A 17,822-nucleotide genomic window follows, 5' to 3' on the forward strand; every position below is an offset into this window, starting at 1 on the left:
GGTCAAGAGCGGAACCTGCTCTGGCTTTTCGTCATTAGGAATTATCAGGGACGTCCGACACGGTCGCACCAGATAAAACCGGAGGGAACGTTTCTAATCGACCGACATCAGTGACTGTTTACGGTCAGTCGTTTGAAGAGCAATAAATTAACCCTAGACGCAATGTTTATAACCTCCGTTAAATTAAAATTGCAAAGTTATATTTTTTTTGTTTTTTCTTTTTAATACGTGGGATAAACTCGAGGAACATCGACTCTTTCCGGTGGTAGTGTGTACTTTTTTTTGTTAAGTATAGTAGAGCTTTTTTAGGCTTATGGAAAAAAGGGTTTTTAATGAATTTTGTTTTAACCCTATGTACTACGGATTGTATAATAACTTTTGGCTTTACTTCGATAATATTACATTTTAGTATTTTTAATAATATATGCTTCTATGAACAAAGGATAGACCGCAATATACTACAACCGCATAAATGTGCAGTGCAAAACTAAAGTATTCGTGCAATAAAAATGTGGCAGTAAAACGTATGTACGAAAATGTAAATAATTATGTGTCACAGATGCAACTGGAGATTAAATCATTTTCAGTATTTCTTCTTCTATTACGAATACTTTTGATTTTTACTGGATGGATTCAACAAAACTCATTCAATGTTACGTTGTTGCACATGAAATCGCCAATGACGCTGATAGGATGCACTTGACTAAACTTTCGTGAATGAAAATTGTTAACAATGGTTGCTGTTTACACGTTAAGTTAAAGCATGTACTCTGTTGTTTTTTTAAAACACTGCTTGTTGCGACAACAAAATTGCTTGACAGTTGTTTAGAGGGAATTGAAGCAGTCAATGGATCGCATATGTCAAGACTGGTGGATCGTTAATAACATTAGTCTGTTTATTTCTTTTCTGGAGTTTTGTATAACCTTATGATTTAGTGAGACAACGTTAATTTGAAGTTATCGAAATTAATGAAGAAAGAAAACTTTTATGCGAATTCAAAGAAAAATGGATTCCATGGATAGATTAGTAGAACGTTCTGTATTTGCATGAATTAATTCAGAAAGATAGAATATAAGATAGAATAATAAGAATATAATTAGTAATAATAGAAATGAGGAATAATGTAATTCTTGGGTAACTGTTGGATCTTACTCCCTTCAATAAAATTCGTCGAAATTTAATATACTATGTAGGACCATATATTTGTCCAAAGTCAATATTTGTTACTAAATGGATTAGGGACACATCATTTGTTGTCCAATTGACAACATAATTGTTGTCTGATTGGTCGGGATGTTTCATTAATATCTCGTTAACAAAGCCTCGGATAACATTTTTGTTAAGGAAAAAGTTATTTCAAATCATCCCAAGAACCCTTCATTTCCGGGAGTCGAAGCTATTTCGGGAAACCCTGTATATCCTACATAAGAATATGATATTCATATACAAGAATTTGTAAAAAATAATATAAAATTTGCATTTCTGTTCATTCGTCAGATATCCTCATTCCTCGAAACATTAAAATAGGCCGAACAAAGTGATCAAGCCATCGTTACGCGAGGTTTACACCGTAGGAAACAGTAATGTTTAGTAATACCAGGCTTCGTTAATACCCCGATGACTTCCTGTGCAACAAGCTAATATTAACCCTGAGTCGAACTCTGGCTGATTGATTTTCACGGCGCGGAATTCGTTTCGCATAGAAATGTCTCCCGATCGATCGATTATTTTCCACGTTTTTACATACGTATTCTACAATGAAATAACACAGTCCCATTGCATAACGTTTATCCGTGTAAAATGCCACTATGCTATACTTACACGCATCTCCGGTTGGTCACCGGTGTACACTTAACACGCGTGGACGTCACTGTGGCGTGTGTATTACAAACGATCCCTGCCGCCCGCGTCCTTCCTCGTCGCGTTAATATCCACATCGTTTGGAGAACGCGGAGGAAACACACGAATGTAAATGATTCGAATTGATTAAGGTGGAGACGTAGAAAACACACCTGATCGAATAAAAAAAAAACAACCTAGTCGAACAAAAAAGAATCTGGTCGCGTGTTCGATGTCGAATGGAACCGGGCCTTCAAATAGACGGGACGTTTCGGGGGGGGGGGGGGGGAGTTCTCAATCGGGCCAGGGGGGCGGCCGAAGGGATTATAGTTTCGAAAGTGGTAGGAGGGAACTGGGAAAGACTAGAAAGTGACAAAACATTCGAACCTTGACCGAAAAAGGGATCAAACATGGTTTGACAAAATGTGACCAAGAAATGGAAGTTAATGGGAAATTCGGGACATTCGATTTTTGAGTAGCATGGAGACGAAGAAGATATTGGACGAAACGACTGCAAGAGAGTCTGAAAATCAGTGTTTTATAGTCTGAAAAAGCTGTGTAACGTGAGGAATTACAATTTTTTAACGAAAAGAGAAAGAAATACTTATAAGGTTGAAGGAATGTTAAAAAGAATGAACATTTTATCTGTTATGTCTGAGAGACTATGATAACGATGTGTGTATTGTACGAGAAATTATGATTAATCGTAATGGTACCAAAAGAAATGAAGTTTGAATAAGGGAATTAAAAGTGAATCGATGGAAATAAATAGAACAGTCTCGAATCTTTAGTTTCCTGGGTAATAAACATCAAAGAAAACATCGTAGAAATATGAAAGGTTGCGCAATGTGTCACGTAACAAAAGTACAATAAATAAACCAGAGGTAAAAAGTTTCGAAATATCATCGACTCGAAGGTGAAACGAATATATCGAGGAGGAAAAACATTACCTATTACACAAGAAATGCGATAGATTCGAAAATAATCAATTCAGTCGAAACATACAAACAATCGGAAAACGAAAAGTTACCTAAGAAATTACCATTTTGCGAGTACATTATAATAAAGTATTAAAGTCATAATTAGAACCAGAACGAGTCAAGGGAGAAAAACAATGCTAGATCGAGAATAAAATACATTCGAAGACAATTCAATTGAGGGAGATGTAATATCCAAGAATTAAAAAATTGCCCAAAATTTTGTTTAAAGTAATAACACCTGAAAAGTACCCATTAGATAGATAGGAAAGTAATGTCGTTTTTTGCTACAAATAACCAGTTTGCAATTATATACAATCAATCAATTTTGACAGTGAAGAGGTGCGTGTCTATAAAAGATTACACCTTCATCAGATTGATCTGTTTTAATGATTAGACCTTTGGTACGATAAAGTCTATTATGTAACGATAAAAAATGTATAAATACAGTTGCTTGCACCAAAATCGTCTGTAATATTTTTACAACAAACATAGTGACTACAGGTATTGCAAATTTTCATGGTAAACATTCGCATCCGAATGATCAATGTTGTCGATCGATAACGATGATGTAAAGGAAATTCCAGTTAAAAATTTATACATAACAATATTGAAAAATCAGATCAGACTTCAAGATACACTAGGGTAAATGTCCCAATTACTCCCTAGTACTGCCACTTTATTTTTGTTTTACTTATCAAAAACGTAATGTCTAAAGAATTGTGTACAACAAATTTTATTATTAAATCGATTCTGATTTACATAACAACAAGGAAATACATGTACTTGTACGTATCTAGTATATAAAAATTAATACTGAAAAATGAAAGTACATATCATGTGAACATCAAAAACGCGACCACGAGAGTAGGAAGTGATGGCGAAATAATATTAAAAAAAACCGTAATTTTACTATTCAACCTATATTAATTTTTGAGGTGATAGTTAAACAATAGGTAAAATGATTAAATAAAATTACGCTACAATCTTAAGGTGGCAGTATACTTGGGACATCAACCCTCTGCTATACTCTCAAGTAATCCCAACAAACTGAAAACGATCACCACCGACCCAACCATAGAAACCGATATTACTTTCCCATCAACCCGATATATTCCAAAATATAATCCGCTTCAGAACCAACAACATCTACGTTACAAAATAAAAAAATAGCACGTAATTTATTTCTACCGAAAAATACAATTGGTCAACGATACATTCACGGACCACCTCCCATTCCGCAATGCATACGTCATTCCTTCCGCCTTACAAGAAAAAGAAACCAGCAGCAAGTATCCGGAATCGACTTCACGAAATACATATAACAAAGTTTCCCAAATTCCTCCAGAAAAACGAAGAAAAGAAGCCTTCCCTCTCACTCAAACAACGGGGTCCACCGATTGCGTAGACCGCAGGAGACAGTGAGACAGGAATACAAAATAAACAGCGCTAAGTATCGTCGCGGCCGAAAGAGGAAAAACCACTAAACCGAACTGGACAGTATTGCGTCTCCGTCTCGTATAGTGAAACACTCGCCGTGAAAGGTGGGTTCTTTCCGTCGTCCGTTGTGATCCATACCGTTGGTCCGCCGTGATCCGTCGTCGTCGATTTATCGTTAACACATCCGTGGTGGCCGCGGGAACAATCGCGAGAACAATCGACCAGGCGTGTGCGCGCGTGTTAGGCCCAAACGTGTTCATTGACGTTCGTTCGTTCGTCACGTCGATGGTCCGACGACCCCTGAACCCTGTCGTCCGGTCTCCTTTTTCCCCGTATCGTTTCGCGGAGCGGACACCGCCGTCGCCGGTGTCTCTCCTCGATGTCAAGGCGGCCCGATTTCCTCTCCTCCGCCGTAGCGCGTGCACGAAGTCCGCGCGATATCGCGTGAACGTCTATACTGGCCGGTTAGTGCGTCGTCGTATCTCCTTTCGTGCTCCTCGTGTGGCCAGAGGCGGTGTGCGTGTGTCGAGTCGTCTTCTTAGTAACCGCGGCGATGCTGAGGACCGGTCGATCTGGGGTCTGAAACGACCAGAGATCGCGAACCACGCAGCAAGATCACCGCCAAAAAGGATCGCAAACGAGAAATATAGAGTGTCTTTGAATAAGGGGGAGATCCTCAGCGCGCCACCTGACCCACCCCCTAAAGTGTGACATCGAGCGTGGATAGGAAAATCGTTATTTTTCTTCGTCGTCTTTTCTCTCTCCCTGTGTGACAATTTCAGAGCCCCCAGGCTAGGCAAAAACAGGCGATCTGACGAAGAGGAGGAGGAGGTAGAAAGCTTCTGGTGGGATCGGCAGAGTCCGAGGGAACGGAACTGTATCTGGTATGCTTCGGGGTCTTCTGGACACTTTCCTCGGTACATTACTAATTTCCTAATCGTTCGACAAAACCCCAGTTAACTATCGTGATGACGAGAGTACATACAGAAAATCCTCCATGAGTGTTCGAAGGCTCCTCGGCACTAAACATTAATGATCATATATTGAAGAAACAAATATCATTGTCTTCGGAATTCCAAGTTCTATCGATGTTCCAAACCCAATTAAAAGTCAGCGTTACACTTAGGGAGCTGTCCTTGTCAGTGCTGAGGAACCTTCGAACACTCATCGAGGATTTACTGTATTTCGATCGATGTGATATTATGCGTTCTCCCTTGAAGCGTCGTCGTATTTTCTTTCACGCGTGTCCGTTCAACTTCGGCTGATTAGGCGACTTCTCTGGCCGATCTTTCGTCGTGTCATTCCCTATCGGGATTGTGTTAACGGTGCTCCCGATGATCAGCGTTATCTCGACGGATCGTGTTTTCGGCGGTCGGTTCAGTGTACACGCGTATCAAGACTCGTGTAATATTCCATTCGGTGTCGATGATTGTACACGAACTCGGATACGCTTCCGAGTTCAGTTACGTTTATCGTAGAGACCACGCGGTCGTCGTCCACATTGTACATACACGCGGGATCGCGGGAAGGGTGGAAGTGTTGCTTCTTCGGTGTGTGAATATCGAACGTTTAACGGCCCACAGACGATATCACTTTATCGTATAACTAATTGTTCAACGTACGTTGCTTCGACCGTTTGAAGGACAGTTGCAACGTTTGTGGTAGGGTGTTTTTGATTCTTTGGGCTTTTTCTTGAGGCTTTACTTCTGGAGAATCGAATTGGAATCGAGGGTCGATTCTTTTGGATAACACATGTCACTGTCATGTACAACACATACACTAACGGCCAAATGTGTGGGACCAGAGTTCATGAGATTGATGGTACAGTACAGTAAATCCTCGATGAGTGTTCGAAGGCTCCTCGGCATTGACAAGGAGAGGGAGGTCTCTGGGTGTAATGGTGACTTTTTAATGAGTTTTAGCACAGTGATAGAGCTTGGAATTTTTGGGCCAATAATATTTGTTTCAGTCGCACACGGCCATTTGTTTATGAAATATTTAATGTTCAGTGCTGAGGAGCCCTCGAACACTCGGCGAGGATTTAGTGTAATTCATTATTCTTCTACGATAAAGTAAAAGTTACGTAGTCAGTCAATGTATAAGTCACTTCCCATCAGATTTAACCAGAGTTGGGCACAATTTCATTCGAATAATACATAGTGAAAAGCAGCAGTATCTAAGAGCGTCATCGTGACCTTTAATTCTAGAACTGCCGAATCCGTCAAAATAACGGATTTCAGATTTTTTATTTTGCAATTACCGAAATCCTAAAGATACCTTTATCGGAGTTTATGCTGACCTTTAATTTCAAATACACTTTATATCATACTCCACTAAGCTATATTGTATTATATGTATATTATACACATTAATAAATTACACAATTTAACTTAGCATACATTTAATACTGGGAGTTCTAGTGTTAAAGTTAATGAAATTAAGTAACGGTTTGCCAAGTGTCCACTCATTCAAGAAGTGTCATTTTATTATAAAAATTATAATTTCCCCATTTAATTAATTGAAATTGGTGAAGAACTTTTCTATCTCTTTTATTTGTTATTTGAAACTATTTATCTATATAATGAGTTTGCCCATCTCTGGTTTTAACACGTTACCTTTATTAACTCTATGTAGAATATGATTTTCTCTTTCTTTAATTATCACACCTGGTCCCATACCTTTGGCCGTTAGTGTATTTGTAATACATGCAAGTGACGTGTTACCCACAAGAATCGACCTTCTGAAGAATCGTTGTGTGGTAGTGTACATATTGCTAAAAATCTGTTGATCTGTCTTTTTAACTAATTCTACAACATAAGTTGCTTCGATCATTTAAAAAACAGTTGCATCGTTTGTGGTGCAATTGTACGTCTCAGTACGGGATCCTAAAAATCGATTGATCTGTCTTTGCAGTTTGTCGTATAACTTGAAATCGTTTGATAAATCGTATCGTCTGTGGGCCGTTTTATACTCGGAGGTCAAGAGTTCACGAACCTGGAGGGACGTTTGATCGGTCGAAATATTCTTTCAAGGTCACGATCACAATCGTCAAACTGACTGCCGAGGTGTTTTCGATAGTCCTATTGCTCGTCGTCATCCTCGGTTTCTCAATCGCTGTACTAGCGCGCGGACACGCTCGTCTTGGACAGATTTTGTTGGAGTGGAACCAGGAAGGGTGGCGGGCTGTACTCGCGCGAACGGTTCGCTTGGTGGCGCGCGGTCGTAGAAGGATCGAGGGTGAGTAAATTCGAGGCTTCTTGAAATTGGGATGATCTTGCTGGGCCTAGTCGCTTCTTTGGGCTCTCCGCTGTTGATGTGACACCAGCGTGGGTGTCGAGTTGATTAATCCTTTGTTGAGATCGACTTGGTGTATCAGCGATCTTGGTGTGTCTTTTTTTTTTTGTTTCTCTTCCCCTTGGGTTTCTTTGTGCTACTCGGCGTTCCTACCGCAACACCCATTGTGTTTGGCTTTTGTCGGGAATACTGGAGGAGCGGGAATGTGGACACTAAACTGGAGTGACTAAACCTTGTTATTGAATCGTTTGTGTGGAATTGTTGGTACGGAAAGGCGTTAAAGGACGAAATCGGCCCCGAAATTGGCGAAATTTCGAAGTGGGTAAAGTGTTGTTATACGGGGTGTTCTGATAGGGAATAGATCAATTTTGTTGTGCATGGTTAATTTTCAGTTGATAGGAAGTTGTGGTTAGGTTGATTGTGTAAAATTTATTATCTCGGGCGAAAGGTCTCAAGAGTGGACATGAAAGAGAAATTTACTTTCTGTGCTAAGGGTTTTATTTAACTTGGGATAACTTGGAAGTTATATGAAATTTTATCGTGATGTTCACTTTATTTTACTTTATATATTCACGTCTGTTATAGATTCAGAAAAATCGTATTCTTTGAAGGTACAATAAAAGTGAAGTATTATATACGTATTCTTTTAATATAAATCCTCTTCTTAATTTTTGTAGTGTTATTTGTTTTACGTAACAGTATCATCTGGGGCCGATTTTACACTTTAATGCCATCATATTCTGTCATATACAAAATAATAAAGTGTAACCAAGACTGTATCGAGGTACGATAATAAAATTCGAGCGTATCAAAGTCGATTTATGCAAATTATCATTACTATGATATGGGATTGACTGGAAAAGCAGCCAGCGCGTTGTGTAATGGTCATATTGTCATGGTAATGTTCGGGTCGTTGAAATTTGGAAACGTGGCGTCTCGTAACGAATTTATACAAAACGTTTCAATATTTTACGCCTGAAAATGGAAAATCATTTTTACACTAACTCATTCTCGCTTCCTTTGCTTTCCATTTCTTCAAAACTGACACTGAAACCAAGATACATTTTAGGACGTATTCATTCTAATTATTCATAATCAAAGAAAAAACAAACATGAAAATAAAATACATTGTTAAATTTATTTCGACACAATTAATATTTTAATTTGAATTGAATTTATAATTAATTTCTGTAAAGTTAAGTGAATACAGGTACTCTGAACTTTTGACAAATCGATTCTTATAGAATGGAAAACTATTCTCGGCAAAATGTTGTCTTATAAACAAACGGTTTGTTACAATTCCTTGTTATCTTCATTTGTTGAAGACAGCAAATGAATATTTTTTGTTTGACGGGTGTAAATTTAAACAGAATACGACGCAGCTCATTATACTACTAAATAGAATAGATAACGAAATTGAATTAGCATCCTGAATTCAGTTTCAGTTCAACTGACTATTCTGTTGAAATTATTCTCTTCTTGTGAGACCTATTGCGTTTGAGTCCTAAGTAACTTTCACCGTAAGCATAGAAAACACATACTTTTTTTTAAGAAACCGCGTGTCGTATTTTAAATTAATTCATAAATGAACGACCAGTGTTTATTAGCCCTTCCAGACTTTCTTAACTGTCACAGATATTGCCATCTGTTTAAGCATCAATCGTACCTAGGATTTAAAAAGAAGAAAATAAAGTCAAAGTTTTTATCAACTTAAATACGATTTTCATTGTTTTCTCTACAAAACACATACATCGTCCGAATAAAAATAATAAAGAACAACGTACAGCAGTAAAATAACTATTATTAGTTATTACTTACATAATATGACTGAAGTACAGGAATGTTATATGTATTCTGAAACAAACAAACTTTGTCTTATTCTCCCTTTACTAATCCACGATTAAGCCACAAACTTAGGTCTTCCTGCGTTAATCCTCAATTATCATATTATTTATTTACGATAGAATTTCTTTACGACTCAGTCCAGTACATGGAGAATGATATTATCAGTTTCTCGGGTAGATGGACCCATCTCGTAAATAATAGAGAATGATATATCCCCGCTACCATTACCTTGAAAGGCTATTACGCAATCGATGACATTAAGAAATTCACATACATAGACTGTTAAATCACTCGCGTTCACGTAAATAAATTTGCATATTAACGACCAACAACGTGTCCTAACAGACCCCTACCATTCTTCATCGTCGAAAAACCGCTTCTCTATGGCGGCGACCATATTCACGCACAACGATCCATCCGCATGTACCCTTCCCACGCGTCAGTTTCTTTCGACTCGAAAACATCTTTTTCGTCTGCTTTTCGATTGTTGCAAACGAACATTTCAATCGCGATCCTGGGATTCGAGAAATTCTAACGAGCGTCCCCTTTGGTCTCATAATCGCTTGGATTGCATGCGGCTTTGTTTTGGCATGAACCACATCATTTGGAAGTTTTCGCCCGCAAACGGGGATCGTTAGGCGCCGGAACTAGAGGGCCACTCGTCGAAAGTTTTCGCGTACGTTTTAAAAATCGATGCTGCTTCCTGTGTCGAGCACGAAAAAATCGACTATCATTAAAATTCACGACTTAGCACGTCATCTACCTGGCGGCTGTTTCGCAGCTTTCTTGGACTTAACGATCAAACAGTTTATTAACCCTTTCAGGATCAGCGATTTTTAGGGAGCACTTACGAAAAAGCTTGGAGGATTTTCATAACGAAAATATTGACATCTTTACAATTGTATGAAAAAATCGATAGATCGTTGACTCGAGTCTGAAACGGTTAATAAACTGTTTGTTCGCAGTGGCAAATTACAATTAAAACGAAAGACAGTACAGTCCTAATGATATAATGTAATAATTTTTTTCTTCAACTCCGATTTAAAAGTAAATTAATGAGCTACTTATCGATAAATACTGAAATCAGAAAGTCTGTTAATAGGCTACCGGTCAGTAAGGTGATAAGAAGTGTGAAAGTCGTTGGACCTCGAGTGCTTGGTTGCAGATAATGAGCTTTGAATTAATATTTATTTCAGAATGCAGTATGTTTCGAAGTTAGACAATTAAACCACGCCAGTATGTTCTGTGAGTGTGAATAAGAGAAATTTTAATACATAGACCTGACATCGCTATAGTAAAATATTATGAATTTTTAAAATGAATGCTCCTGAAAACGAAAGCTTGTACGAAAAATTGCATTTCAATTTTTTCGTTTATTTTTGCTTGTTCGAATAGTTCTTTTTTAACTGTACCTTAAATTATAGTTCGTCTTATATAATATCCTTATTCTTCTCTTGGAACATACTATAATTGCAAGGGACCATGTTACCTTTTACACGACATATTGGACTAAGGAGTTGTTTCTGAGAGTGTTCCCGAATTGATAATAAAAATTCAACAAACGGTCATTTTACATGAAAATGTAAACTTAAAATACAAAGTATAATTCCTGAATTTTTAATGAATCAATCTTAATTATTGATGTCCATTATTCATCAGTTCCACCTATGGCAGTGTTCATAAGTATATGTATATCGAACGTCAATATGGTATTTTCTAAAATGATTTTGTATAAACTGATAGATTGATGATAGCAATATCGATGGAGATTAGTTGACAAATTGGAAATGACATTTGGTGTTATCGTGAACATTTTTTGCAAGTAGAAAAAATGAACACTGTACACTGGACAAAGGTATTAGAGTATTAGAGGATCGTTACTGCAGACGGTACTGTTGCATTAATTTAGTGAAAAGAACGAAACAAATTATATATGAGATTTTTGCAGTGTCTATTTAACAGCATTCAACCCTTCATCCCTCTGAGTTGAGCCTCAGTATTTATCCTATCGGATATTGCTATTACTCTAAAAGATACCATGAGAAAAGGGACCGTTACCCCAACTCTGTTTGAAAAATGACCGATTAATTACTATTTACACAAAACTAAATAGTCGTTTAACGTATACAACATTTTTCCTATGTGTGTAGGCAGAAGTAATGTCTCAGTTACCTTGACTAGCCACAACTCGCTTTACTGTTGCTTTTACAAAAAATTTCTCAAAAATTGTACGCAGCGGCTACAATAAATGAGCTACAATTTCCTTTTAACCCTTAACGGGTGAGATGTGAAGAACTCCATGAATAATTTTTGAATAAGTTAAAAAGATGCTTGTTTATTTCGATGTTTTCTTACAAGCAACAAAAAAAGTTGTGTAATAAGTTGATTGCGGTTGTTTATGCAACTTCACAATTCCGTTCACTAATATATAAAAAACAAAATCGGACAGAATATTAATTCCTGTACTAACGGTTTTAATACCTGAATAATAACACGCGAATACTATTAAATTACCTTAGAATCTCCATATTGCTACATTTTGCAAGTCAGGAGCTGCTATACATGCATAAACATCCGCAGTCTAGTAATAAGATTCGTGTAATAAGTACATAAGATTTCCTCCTCATCAGTTAAGAGTTAAAGTGGTATAAGTCCAGTTTCTAAAAGAACGAGTTTAACCTAGATTTATCTGTAGATGATAGAAGAAATCAGGGCATCGTAATATCCTTATAAATTAATCGTGTGTAACCCTCTAATAATTTCAAACACCGTAGAAATCACCACAAGGTCTCATGCTCAGCCGTTTCCCCCGTAACAATAAAAAGTGAACACTGTCCAAAAGATTCGTCTAACTTCGAAAACACACTGTACACGCGGAAAGAAACCGATCCACGCGAGTGGTCCTTGTCCCCAGCACACACAACAGAAGTGTGACCGTATCGGTAGATAGAGAGGGGTCACAAACACACACACACACACACACAAATGTCCATTCGAATCACACGAAACGGAATGATATTATTGGAAGAACGCGGGTAGCGGTACATACTTGTAAATATTATGCAAATTCCGGGGACAAAATGTTGCGCGCAAGATACACACGGGGCACCTGGTGTCGGAGACCAGTTGATCTTGACACGTACACGTATCTGTCGGCTCTTTTGAAGGTAACACCAACCGCGTAGACAGTGTAGCCGGCCAACGAGGATCGGGAGAGGACGATTTTCTCGATTCCCCCGCCGGTACCATGTCGGAAAAACCAGTAAGCTTCATGGTCGGCGAACCCGACGCCGATCCATCCGAGGAATTGGAGATCGAGGATATCTTCCCGTCTGAGGGGACAGATCCCGGCCCTTACCAGGTGCAGCAGACTATCATACCGGGGATGGTCGAACGCCGCAAACGGCTCAGGTGATTTTTTCCACATTTTTTTTTTATCCTCTCGATCCCTGTGTCGTTCGAATTCGATCACAGGAGGCGATGTTCGGTTCGAAAAACTTGGTTTATAAGTGCTTTTACATGAGGGAACCGTGTGAAGTGCGTTTTACGAATTTACCGATCGTGCTGAAAGTTCCGAATTTTTCGTGAATTTTAATTCTATGTTGGTATAAAATGATGAAATAGTTCATTAAGGAAGGAAATTTTAACGGATTTCATGTACGGTAAGGCTGACTGTGAAACACCGATTTTTCGGCGTTTCGTAAAATGTGAAATTATTTGAGTTGTTTTCTGGCATGTGGAAAATCATCGATTAGTTTTGGTTCATATGGAATGAATGGTGTTAATTACGTTCATATGGATGATAGTAATTTGGTACCGTTTTGGAATTTGATTGATATGAATTAATCCTGCGTCAAACGATTAATTCTCCCAATCGCCCTCGGTTCAGCGAAATATTGAACAAGCTGTATATTATTTTTAAATTGTATTACATTAGCTTATCGAGTCCAGAGATTTGAGAAATAAAAAATATACCTTGTAGAAAAAAACCTTTTATGTTTTTCTCAAGTGTAGAGAAGATTTTAAAAAAGAGCACAATTAGATTGAAGAGGAATGGAGAACCATAGTAGGGGTGACAAAATGAAGTCGCTAATCGAGTTAAAAAGAGTCGTAAAAAAGAGTTAAAAGAGTCGTTGGTTGTCGAAAGTAAACAAAATTTGGAATACCAAATAAAAGGTAAAAGAAAATGGTTGCTGTTTATCTACTTCCTTTTTACATATGACCGTTTGAAATATGAAGTGAAACATTGTCGTTAATTAAATCGAAATGTGAGGAAGGGAGATGGTGGATATAAACAAAATTCCCATTTGTCGGAAAGTTTCGTCATTCTGTTTAATGGGACACTGTACATTAACGAACCGGTTTCACGAGACTACTGTCGAAGGCTCCGAAAATTGGATGAGAATTATGGCTGTGATTTATTATTTTTAGATGCAGTACGTATTTTTAGCTTTATTTGAGCTATTCTTAGACTGCGGATTATTTGTGTTTACAAAATGTTTGAGCATGCAACAACTGAAACGAATAATTCAGTACCTAACGGTTGGTCAATTACTGGTTGTATTATTAATGTAATAAAATTTCTGTGGGGAAATTAATTTTTAGTTATTTTTCGTTTAGAAAAGTCAATATATATGTATACTTACATGTATTCCGATCCATTGTCTGTTTCAATTATTTGATACAATTTTCAAGCAATTTTATTTGCAAAACAGATAGCGTCTCATAAATAACAAAGTGCATTCTTTAAAAAATTATTCAACTGTAATAATAAGTTAAATCACCCATTGTTAGATGACAATGTTAGTTACCTATAAGTGTCAAAGGTTGATTTTGATCGAATTCACTCGAACGGTGCACAGTGTTTAATGTCGGTAAATTCACTCGAAACTTCATTAATAATTCCTTAATAAAAATTTATTCTGCTATTGTTATTAGGTGTACTAATAAGTAAATACGTCGTGTTTACAATAAGGTTGTGGTCAACTTTAAATTCAGAATACTGAATGATGGAAAGAAATAACAAATATTATTAATGTAACGTGAGTATTTGAGTTTTTTCGATCCAAGTAAAGAATCTACCAAAATATTAATGTAACGTGAGTATTTGAGTCTCTTTCGAAACAAGTACAGAATTTACCAAAAAATAGAACAGGTTGATCAAAAGAAACACCAAATACTATTAATGTAGCGTGACTATTTGAGTTCTTTCGAAAAAAATGCAAACTCCACCAAAATATCAATCCAGTGTGAATATTTGAGTTCTTCCAAAACAAGTATAATCTACCAAAAAAAAATGTGAATTACTTATTAGTACACTTAATATTTCTAAAGTACATATTTCGTCTTCTCGATCGGTGTTACGTGATACGCCATCGGTGTTTCGAGCGCGCGATTAACTGGACGACAGTGGACTTTGAAGTTATCGGACAAGGTCCAGAGACGTGCTCGCGCGCGCGGCTCGTGTCAAAGCTGTTCGTGTCGCGAGCAGTCGTGAAAAATTTTTCTACCGTGCACAGAATCGCAGTTCACCTTCGTGACTTGTTCAAACATCCTTGAATATTCACGAGCGACACCGTGAAACACGAAACATCGTCGTCGCGATGGAAATTTGCGTCAAACGCTCGAAACGCATTTCGCCAAGAAATTCGTTTCTTTCTTTTTGACACGTTAAGTGCAATCATGTAAAATAAAATTATGTTGCTTTTGGCCAATGTGTAAAAAGGACAAGCCGAATCTGAATGAAGGACACAGTATCCAAACTAATAGGGGCCCCATTAAGTTGGAATGTATTGTATTCATTTGGATACAAATGGCACTTAACTTGTTATAATATGGAATCGTTTCATAACAGACACCCTATAGATTTTACACGTTTACTCGATAGTAATAAACAAATATCAGAATATAGAGTGATTTTCATTGGGGAATTATTTGATTACGCTGAAGCCATATATACTCCCAAATTCAATAATTTATCTTTATATGTAAGTAGAATTTATAAAGAAAAATATGTAGGTATCAGATGTTCCGAAGTCAAGATGGAAATACGGTGGAAAAACTGTATGTTCAAGCTGTAGAGTTGGACTCTGTATTAAATGTTTCACTCCTGACCATTCAGAATATTATAATTAATTACCTTATTCTATCAACCGTTTTTAATTATGATTACAGTCTATCTATTAAGAGCGTGACCGGCAAAATTTTGTCGTGAATGCAGCTATTATAAAAATTCCCGTGAACTTGAGTACTTTGAAGCTCTACGATGCTTTCATATCAATATGTTGTTTAATCTCCGTTTTATTCATAATTGCCTGGCATCTTCTAAGCATATTCTTTGGGTAAAGATCGCCATATTGATCGAATTTGACTTTAAATTCCATATATTTTTTTCTCTAAACGTTAACTTCATATATCTTCACACACTTTCAATGAAGTTTATATTAGGTGATTTAAAAGGCAAGTTTAACACCTGGATAGCACTTTTAGCTCAGTACGGTACTTTTTTCGATTTCTATAAGGGTAGGATTTATATAGGGCAAAGGTACAACCGAAAATATTGGTATAATACCGGTATTTTACGTTTCGGTAGAAGTCCCTGCTTGTAACATCAATTTTTCCATCCAAACCATTTCTCCTTGGTAAATTTTCATCATTTTGTTGTTATTAAATTTGGTTTCATATTGTTCATAACTTTTCTATTCAAGGGACTGTATGTAACTTTAAACATTCATCAAGTTTTAAATCACATTCTGTGTATTTGGATTAATCTTTGATGAGATCAATATCTATGATATTATTGAAACAGTTCGAAGAACATTTAAAATATGACGTTCGTCGAATAAGATTAGAATATGAAATTTGTTGTGAAGGCTCGTGTAACATATCAGGAACAATTTGATTCTACGGGTTGTTTTTCTTCCGTTTCGCCGCGGATTGCGTGTCGCGATAGCATTCTGGAAAATCTTGACGCGGCCTTGAATGATTAGTTTTGATGGCGTGATCCCCTGATAATGCGTGGACCACCGTTTTGAAATCTGTTCTTAAGTAGATCACGAAAATGGTGTACGTTACGTAAATATCGACACAACAAACGATTGTTTTATCAAAAAACCTTCGAAGCTACATTTAAACAATTATTTCTCTAGAATTTAGATTTAAACATTTATTTCTCTAGAATGATTATTTACTTACCTGTCAAATTATTTTATTAATTCAGGTCCAGCGTTAAATTTACTAGATATAGTTGTGAACTTTTATTATTGATCAATACATACGACATATACCATGTATCAATTAATTCATTAATATTTTGATAACATATAATACTAATGATAACATCGTCAGTATTACATGTAAAGAAATCAAACAAAAGCAACAATGAACATGCCAATAAAAGAAAATAAACAAAATATAATAAAAAGTACTAGTAGAATGTAATAAAGATAAAATAAAGATAATATAATAGAAACGAAATAAAGGTCTGTATTAAATAAATTTTAATTATTGTAATGAAGTGAAATACAAAACCAAGTGGAGTACTGTAGTATTTCGGTTTCTTAACTAACAAAGTAACTTTTGACTAATAATTTAAAACAGTTACATTTAGCATAAATTTAAATAATTCGAGATTATACATCGTTGCGTTTTAATAATTGGATGTCGTAATATCGTTCGATTATGTCACTACACCCAATGGCACCCAAAGAAAAAAATTGAATATATTACAGGTCTTTCATATTCGTGATATTAATAACTCAGCCAACGTTTAAATTGACGCTTACATAGTAATTTTAATTTCACATCGTCTTTGTATCAAGACCAATTTTTTAATCAATTTTTCAGAACAGTATTAATGATATTTATACGGGCTGTTTCACCAAACACCTAACTATCTTATTTATTATTAATAATATGAGAAACGTTTCAAACATAATTTGAATAGTTTCAAAACGAGAGTATCGTACATGGAATATTTTTTTATGACCATTTTTTCCACAATTTTTTTGGTAGTTTCTAATTTTTTCTCATGCAGAATTTACCTTTTTTAATTGTATATCGTAGCACGTGTTAAGGTGGATTCAAATATGTTCCGTCTTAGATTGGACACCGTCTATACAGGTTGTCTACTAATTTCGAAACTAAAATTATTTGGGGTGTTCAGTCTTAGATGGAACACCCTCTATACAGGTTGTATATTAATTTCGAAACGTGTGGTTTATGGCGGCCACTGTATTTAGCACTTGTGTGGCTTATACAAGCCACACCGCGTGTACGGGTGTCTCGTGCACGACGAACGGCCATTAAGAAAAAGGAGCGTTGACATAGATTAGTGTCACAGGAAGGTAGTACCGTTCAATGGCTTCGACCAGTTAAAACTCGTGACCTCGAGCATAGTGGTTGAAGAACGTTAGCCGTGGAAAGCA

General features: G+C 36.6%; 1 protein-coding gene across 3 annotated transcripts in view; it reads left to right on the forward strand.

Moving 5' to 3' along the window:
- The window catches only part of LOC107188411 (acetyl-CoA carboxylase), a 41,968-nt gene that overhangs the window by 3,025 nt on the left and 21,121 nt on the right, over positions 1 to 17,822 (forward strand). Inside the window, exons 1-2 of one of the 3 annotated variants that reach the window (XM_015576703.1) lie at positions 7,351 to 7,494; positions 12,564 to 12,807. The exons of 1 other annotated variant lie outside the window; for it this stretch is intronic. In XM_015576703.1, coding sequence (XP_015432189.1) covers positions 12,644 to 12,807 — 164 coding nt within the window. In that variant the 5' untranslated portion in view covers positions 7,351 to 7,494; positions 12,564 to 12,643. Of the gene's footprint in view, positions 1 to 7,350; positions 7,495 to 12,563; positions 12,808 to 17,822 lie in introns of those variants that run through there. One more of the 3 variants, XM_015576700.1, reaches the window with a different exon arrangement.

Source organism: Dufourea novaeangliae, unplaced genomic scaffold (genome assembly GCF_001272555.1).
Source record: "Dufourea novaeangliae isolate 0120121106 unplaced genomic scaffold, ASM127255v1 scaffold124, whole genome shotgun sequence".
Taxonomy (NCBI): domain Eukaryota; kingdom Metazoa; phylum Arthropoda; class Insecta; order Hymenoptera; family Halictidae; genus Dufourea; species Dufourea novaeangliae.